This window comes from Coregonus clupeaformis, unplaced genomic scaffold (assembly GCF_020615455.1).
Source record: "Coregonus clupeaformis isolate EN_2021a unplaced genomic scaffold, ASM2061545v1 scaf1312, whole genome shotgun sequence".
In the NCBI taxonomy this organism is placed as follows: Eukaryota; Metazoa; Chordata; class Actinopteri; order Salmoniformes; family Salmonidae; genus Coregonus; species Coregonus clupeaformis.
The window spans coordinates 146,989-155,713 of NW_025534766.1; the positions used below are offsets into that span (position 1 = coordinate 146,989).

Sequence of the window (8,725 nt, forward strand, 5' to 3'; positions counted from 1 at the left end):
TTTCAGTACTCGATTCATTCTCTGATCCTTTAATTGGGTGGACAACATGTCAGTTTATGTTGCAAGAGCTCTGATAGGCTGGAGGACGTCCTTCGGAAGATGTCGTAATTACTGTGTAAGTCTATGGAAGGGGGTGAGAACCATGAGCCTCCTAGGTTTTGTAATGAAGTCAATGTATCCAGAGGAGGATGGAAGCTAGCTGTCCTCTGGCTACACCATGGTGCTACCCTACAGAGTGCTGTTGAGGCTACTGTAGACCTTCTTTGCAAAATAGTGTATTTTAATCAGTTATTTGGTGACGTGATTATATTTAGTATAGTTTTATATAAAAATGATAACTTTTTTAATGTTTTACAATTTTAATTAGAATGAAATTCAATGAGGAGGATGGTCTTCCCCTTCCTCCTCTAATAATGATAAAATATGTATAAAATATGTAAGTAACCACTTCACTGTCCCGTTTACACCTTCTGTATCCTGTGCATATGACAAATAAACTTTGATTTGATTTGATATAGCGTGTGTTTACCACATTGCCTCACATGTGAATCCTTAAAGAGATGGGTGGGGCTAAGGCTTACGAAGGTGTGAACGATGCTGAATGGGTGTAGACAAAGAAGAGCTCTCCAGTAGGTGTACCAAAACATTCAAGGGCCATTTTCTCAAAAGTTGGTTACAAGTTTCAAAGCAGAATTACATTGTCATTGTTCTTCAAGTGTAGTGCATGATATACAATTTTCTAGCTCTGAGTCTCTACTTTTATCAAATGTAAAAAACACAATTTCAAATTTTTCTACATAAGACAAATCGAGGGGGTCAGTCACATATTATCTTTTACAGCAATGAACTAGGGAAGAGTTACAGGGGGGATAAGAGGGGATGAATGATCCAATTGGAATCTGGAAATGATTAATTTATCATGATGGTATGATAGCCAGATTAACACCCCTACTCTTATGATAGGTGCCGTGGGATCTTTAGTGACCACAGAGTCTGGACACCCATTTTAACGTCCCATCCAAAAGACGGCACCCTATGCAGGGCAATGTCCCCTTCACTGCCCTGGGGCATTGGGATCTCCTTAGGGGGAAGAGCGCCCCCTACTAGCCCTCTAACACCACTTCCAGCAGCATCTGGACTCCATTCCAGGACAGACCCTGCTTAGTTATCCTATCTAAGTCTTGAGCAGTCTCCATTCACAATGTAAAGGGAGACTGAATCATTGAATCTTTGACTTGTTTTGAAAAAGGCCAAAAAAAACATGAACCTTCGTGAGAAATCATTCTCTGTTTTTTTGTTGTTGATATATCCATACTTGGATCAATATATTTTTTTACTTTTTGACTCCATACTGTACTTGGTGTCATAAAGAACAAGGGAACAGGTACCTTGTAATGTTGGGCGTTGTGGTTCCGGCTGAAGGGATAGAACGCGCCCACCTGCATCCAACGACGACACAACTCTTCTGTCGAGTTGTCAAAGAAACCGCAAATATCAGCACCAATCTGAAAACACACAACGCAGGACAGAACATTACAAACACTGACACACTCACAAAAACACACTCATGAAAACACCCAGATATAGCATTTGAAACTAGCATTTGAAACTATACAGCTGCGATGGTATTGTTTATCTTGCCTGATATTGCTCCATTTGTTAAAACAATTCAATAAGGCTAAATTGGAAGAATACATGTATACAGTCTCTGTTTAGGTAATAGCATATGGTAAGCATCAAATAAAATACCTAATCAATGGCCCATCCTTTGAGAGCAGTGTGTTTGAGTGTTGCTGTTGTTTGATAGCACTTTACAGTGTGCTCAAAGGGAGGGCATCGATCCAAATCCCAGTCTCCCTATGCCAGGGATGTGAGTGTGTGTGTGTGTGTGTGTGTGTGTGTGTGTGTTTGTGAAAGAGATAGTGAGTGTGAATGGGTGTGTGTGCAAAACAAGAATTGGTAAACCTCTCGGACAGAATTGAAACCTCTCGGACAGAATTAGAAAAAACCTCTCGGACAGAATTAGAAAAAACCTCTCGGACAGAATTGGAACCTCTCGGACAGAATTGGACCTCTCGGACAGAATTGGATAAACCTCTCGGACAGTTAGAGAACCTCTAACACTCCCTGTCACAACTGGAGGAGTGGGTGTGTGTGTGAGCGTGTGCACGTGTTTATGACTCCCTGTTGGTTTCTTACCGACGTTTCCACTCTGTTGCTTGTCTGTCCTGTCGACAGGAGGCCAGAGCCAAACGGCTTCTAACCATTCTAATATCTCATCAGCAAGTGTTTCTCACTAACCCTGCCTCTGTCTCAGATGTGGTAGTGAAGTACAAGCTTCCAGTGAAGACACTTTTCAGTCTACCAACGGATAAATAAACCAACCTGTAAATCAATAGATGACGGTATCAAACCATCAGACATCACTTAGAGGTACTCACGTAGGGGACTCCGAACAGGCCAAACTCCAGCATACCGGGTATGGCCCATTTGATGTCATTCCAGTTAGCAGCATTGTCACCCAGCCAGTGGCCGGAGTACTTCCCCACTCCAGGGAAGGACGAGCGGGTCAGCATCAGGGTCCGGTTCCCACCAAACGCACGCTTTAGAGCACTACAGGGAGAGTAGGGGGAGAGGAAGGGGTGTGTAGCGAGAATGAGAGAGATAGAGAGTATCATCATCATTGCTTTGCTGCTCTAATTAGCTAGTTAAATCGAATGTCCTTTGATTTTCATGACAATATTGGGTTCTGATGATGTTTACAAAATGTGTCTCCTGACAATAAAACTTTCTATTAGCCGAGAGAGAAACTGACAGAAGAAAAAAGACAAGTAAGGACCAAAGAGGAGTACAACAGAGGAGTGGAGCTAGCGAGCAGTATGCTAACAGGATGAGGAGTGGAGCTAACTAGCGGTATGCTAACAGGATGAGGAGTGGATCTAGCGAGCGGTACGCTAACAGGATGAGGAGTGGAGCTAGCGAGTAGTATGCTAACAGGATGAGGAGTGGATCTAGCGAGCGGTACGCTAACAGGATGAGGAGTGGAGCTAGCGAGCGGGCGGTATGCTAACAGAATGAGGAGTGGAACTAGCGAGCGGTATGCTAACAGGATGAGGAGTGGAGCTAGCGAGCGGTATACTAACAGGATGAGGAGTGGCGCTAGCGAGCGGTATGCTAACAGGTGAGGTGAGAGAGGACTGGAGCTAGCGAGTGGTATGCTATCAGGATGAGTCAGCAATGGAGGAGGCCTCTCAGAAGACAATGTTACTCACAGAGCTCTGTCAGGATTCACCGCTGAGACATAACAGGTCCCCTGTAGCTCAGTTGGTAGAGCATGGCACTTGCAACGCCAGGGTTGTGGGTTTGTTTCTCACGGGGGGCCAGTATGAAAAATCACTAACTGTAAGTCGCTCTGGATAAGAGCGTCTGCTAAATGACTAAAATGTTTTTAAAAAATGTAAAATAACTCTGTGTGTGCGGGTGGTTATGCGTGCATATGGATTTACCTCCGAGACACAACAATCCTCTTTTGACTATCCTACCCAATGACAGGCTCGTTTTAATGATGCTCTATTTATCTAGGCAAAGACAAATCATCACAACTCACCGCTGAAACCTCAGGACAATTCAGCCTCACTCAGCACATAGCAAGGCCTCAAGGCCTCTTAACTATTAATCATTTTACAGTGATTTCAATAAGGATACGCTGGTGGAATTCAAGTATACATACTAAATAGTCCATTCTATGGCAAAACCCCAGTACTAGTTCTAGACACCATAGTAAGATCCATACTCACACTTCAGTGGCAAGAACCATGGAGTAACCATAGAGACTGTGGACATCATAGTGGTTTCCCCAGGTCTGTTTAGAGTCCATACACAGAGTTTTACTGTACAGCACCCCATCCAGAACACCTGAGGAGAGGGGGGTTGGAATGAGCGAGACGCTTGGAGGAGAGAAAATATTTGTGATAATCTCTCTCAAGTCTCTAAACATGTCTCTCTCAGTTCAATTCTAAAAATAGAATGTCTCCTTTCATCAGAGATACTAGTGTACATAAACTGATTTGGCTTATTAAACATAATTACTAGTAGTGAAGGGAGGGTTAATAAACATCATTACTAGTAGTGAAGGGAGGGTTAATAAACATAATTACTAGTAGTGAAGGGAGGGTAGTTGAGGGTTAATAAACAGAATTACTAGTAGTGAAGGAGGGTTAATAAACATAATTACTAGTAGTGAAGGGAGGGTTAATAAACAGCATAACTAGTAGTGAAGGGAAGGTTAATAAATAGAATAACTAGGAGTGAAGGGAGGGTTAATAAATAGAATAACTAGGAGTGAAGGGAGGGTTAATAAACATAATTACGTGTAGTGAAGAGAGGGTAGTTGAGGGTTAATAAACATATTTACTAGTAGTGAAGGGAGGGTTGTTGAGGGTTAATAAACAGTCTTACCAGTGTTTCCTCTAGAAAAATTGGTAGCAGTGGAGAGAAAAGGTCGCGGAGGGGGTTTGAAGGGGGGAAGGGGTGTGGGGGGGAGGGGGTGGGGGGAATTATGTAGAAGGGCTGAGTAGCTCAGTTCTGGTGACTTTTCTAAAGGACATTCCACTCCTAAATGAATTAAACTAAGTATGCTGAGACCATCTAAAATAGAATTTCCACCTCCCGAAATTAACCCAATAACACATCAGTAAAATGATTTGTTAAAATGTACAGGATATAGCCTATGCATGGTCCATATTATCAGGTATGCTATTAGCAATAAACATAATCACCTTTAGCCCAACTGATGCAGCAAAGTGCAAATAAATAGGCTGAAGCATGGGGTTGCCTATCTGCATTTACCCTATTGGGCTAATCATTAGCCAGATCTCAAATGTGATTTAAAAAAACTTGCATAAACACTAAATATTATGTAGGCCAACATGTTAGGGTAACTTGGGGTAACTCGCCACCCGGGGTAAAACACCCCCTGCTTGTACTTCTCACATAAACCACTTCGTCACAATTTTCCCCCCAAACACTTTCCCTGGTTTCCACTACTCTTGCTCAACAAAACATATTATCTGTCTCATCACAATTTTTAGTCATTCTAAATAAATTATTTTGAGGTAGGGAGGCGTTGTACCCCAAGTCACCCTACAGTTGACCGGGGTTACATTTAGCCCCACACTCCCCTGTGCACTCATTGCGAATTGCGGAGCGATAACTTGCTTAGCCATGTTTCTGCAACAACAAAAAAAACGGGTTTAAAATTGCGCAGTTCGCGCATATTTAGGAGTTCAGAAATAAATAAAGTAGGATTGGAAAGCTGGCATTCCCGTCTTTTTAACAAAATCCATTAAAACTTCTGTTTTCGCGATTGCAAGAATTGTTGTCCATTGACTGTCTGTCAGAATGCATGTTTCCCTCCCTATGGCACTTATAACGTGAATGCGCCACGAGAGGAATATGTATCTAGCATAGAACACAACAACAAGCCGACTAGGTAAATAGATAAACTATTCTACTATGGGGTTGTTAGATTTTTCTATTAATTACTCGTTTTGTTTGCAGAGGAAAATCCCATGTGGAATGTTCTAGCATCTTCAAAATGCACCTCAGCAGAAATATTTGTTAATGTTCCATTATTGTATTTTTTTGCCTGGATGCAATGATTTTGCCTGGAGGCGCAGCACCACAGCAAAATGAGTGCACCTGAAACACTGAGTCTTACTAGTAGTGAAGGGAGGGTAGTTGAGGGTTAATAAACAGCCTTACTAGGAGTGAAGGGAGGGTAGTTGACGGTTAATAAACAGCCTTACTAGGAGTGAAGGGAGGGTAGTTGACGGTTAATAAACAGCCTTACTAGGAGTGAAGGGAGGGTAGTTGAGGGTTAATAAACAGCCTTACTAGGAGTGAAGGGAGGGTAGTTGACGGTTAATAAACAGCCTTACTAGGAGTGAAGGGAGGGTAGTTGAGGGTTAATAAACAGCCTTACTAGGAGTGAAGGGAGGGTAGTTGACGGTTAATAAACAGCCTTACTAGGAGTGAAGGGAGGGTAGTTGTGGTTAATAAACAGCCTTACTAGGAGTGAAGGGAGGGTAGTTGACGGTTAAAAAACAGCCTTACTAGGAGTGAAGGGAGGGTAGTTGACGGTTAATAAACAGCCTTACTAGGAGTGAAGGGAGGGTAGTTGACGGTTCATAAACAGCCTTACTAGGAGTGAAGGGAGGGTAGTTGACGGTTCATAAACAGCCTTACTAGGAGTGAAGGGAGGGTAGTTGACGGTTAATAAACAGCCTTACTAGGAGTGAAGGGAGGGTAGTTGACGGTTAATAAACAGCCTTACTAGGAGTGAAGGGAGGGTAGTTGACGGTTAATAAACAGCCTTACTAGGAGTGAAGGGAGGGTAGTTGACGGTTAAAAAACAGCCTTACTAGGAGTGAAGGGAGGGTAGTTGACGGTTAATAAACAGCCTTACTAGGAGTGAAGGGAGGGTAGTTGACGGTTAATAAACAGCCTTACTAGGAGTGAAGGGAGGGTAGTTGACGGTTAATAAACAGCCTTACTAGGAGTGAAGGGAGGGTAGTTGACGGTTCATAAACAGCCTTACTAGGAGTGAAGGGAGGGTAGTTGAGATTGTTGTCATCACATCCCTTGTTGGAGCCTTTCTTGAAGTTGGACACCTCATTCATATCCTGTCAGGAAGAAGATAGAGTTGGGATGTGTGGATGTGGATGTCAGACTTGAACATAAATATAGTATAATCAAACATTAATAGAACAGACTTACAATCCACAGAGCGTCGTGTTTGATTTCCTTTAATAATTTGACGTACTCCTCAGCCCACCACTCTATACAGCCAGGGTTAGTGTAGTCTGGGAACACTGTCTCACCTGGCCATACCTAGAGAGAGAGGGAGGAGAGGAGAAGAGGAGGAGGAGAGCAAGAGAGGAGGGTTATTGTCAAGAAACACTAAGTCATCTGGCCAGACCTACAGTATAGAGAGAGAAGAGGGGAGATTTAGACCTAGAGAAAGGCCATGCAGAGAAAGAGAGAGGATAGGTGGGGAGAAGGATGGTACGAATGAGAGGAGGGAAATGTTTAGAGGGGAGAGAAGGACATATGAGAGAGAGGGGAGGAGAAAGGAGGAGAGGATAAATCGATTATGCAATATAAATATCCAGACGTGACTGTGTGTTTGAAGCCTTTGCTAATGACATGCACAGAGAGCAATGATTAATCCTCAGAGAAAGAGGGGGTGGGGGGGTGGAGGAGAGAGACAGTTTTCAATTGCAATTGCATGTGTGTGTGTGTCTGTAGCTATGCATGTGTGTGTGTGTGTGTGTGTGTGTGTGCATATGCTGTGTGTGTGTGTGTGCATATACTGTATGTGTGTGTGTGTGTGTGTGTGTGTGTGTGTGTGTGCATATACTGTATGTGTGTGTGTGTGTGTGTGTGTGTGTGTGTGTGTGTGTGTGTGTGTGTGTGTGTGTGTGTGTGTGTGTGTGTGTGTGTGTGTGTGTGTGTGTGTGTGTGTGTGCATATACTGTATGTGTGTGTGTGTGTGTGTGTGTGTGTGTGTGTGTGTGTGTGTGTGTGTGTGTGTGTGTGTGTGTGTGTGTGTGTGTGTGTGTGCATACGCTGTGTGTATGTCCGTTAGGTTTAGATCTGGGCTGACCTTGTATGACAGGGTTGTAAAGTTTAAATCTCAAGGTTTCTCCCCTCAGTAAAACACTAGCTAGTCTTTACCCTATCACTAACACCTTTACAACCACTAGCAGAAAGAGAACATCAATCATTCCCACATACATTCACATAAACACACACACACTCACATGTCCTAATTATGACGATGTACCTCTCAAGGGAGCAGATTTATAGGAACACCTTTTGGGCAGAAATGTGATGCCTACAAGGTCAGGGTTAATCCATTGTCTGTGGTCATTATCTACACCAGCCATTAAACCTTAATGCCATAATAAATACCTTATCTACACCAGCCCTTAACCCTTAATGCCATAATAAATACCTTATCTACACCAGCCCTTAACCCTTAATGCCATAATAAATACCTTATCTACACCAGCCCTTAACCCTTAATGCCATAATAAATACCTTATCTACACCAGCCCTTAACCCTTAATGCCATAATAAATACCTTATCTACACCAGCCCTTAACCCATAATGCCATAATAAATACCTTATCTACACAAGCCCTTAACCCTTAATGCCATAATAAATACCTTATCCACACCAGCCCTTAACCCTTAATGCCATAATAAATACCTTATCTACACCAGCCCTTAACCCATAATGCCATAATAAATACCTTATCTACACAAGCCCTTAACCCTTAATGCCATAATAAATACCTTATCCACACCAGCCCTTAACCCTTAATGCCATAATAAATACCTTATCCACACCAGTCCTTAACCCTTAATGCCATAATAAATACCTGCATGTCCTTGCACGTTCCACTATGGCTAGCATCCCACCATCTAGACCATGACTCATCAGCTACCTCTATTGTTTTAATAAGCACACTCAGTGAGGCAGAACTCACACACATCTGCACACACACACACACACACACACACACACACACACACACACACACACACACACACACACACACACACACACACACACACACACACACACACACACACACACACACACACACACACACACACACACACACACACACACACACACACACACACACACACACAC

General features: G+C 42.9%; 1 protein-coding gene across 1 annotated transcript in view; it reads right to left on the reverse strand.

Moving 5' to 3' along the window:
• Positions 1–6,891, reverse strand: part of LOC121567588 (maltase-glucoamylase, intestinal) — a gene marked incomplete at its 5' end in the record, with an annotated part of 65,022 nt that extends 58,131 nt beyond the window's left edge. The window contains 5 exon segments of the mRNA XM_045218003.1: positions 1,389–1,505; positions 2,442–2,613; positions 3,798–3,915; positions 6,599–6,683; positions 6,778–6,891. Of these exon segments, the coding sequence (XP_045073938.1) occupies positions 1,389–1,505; positions 2,442–2,613; positions 3,798–3,915; positions 6,599–6,683; positions 6,778–6,891 (606 nt within the window).
• Positions 6,892–8,725: the final 1,834 nt, after the last annotated feature.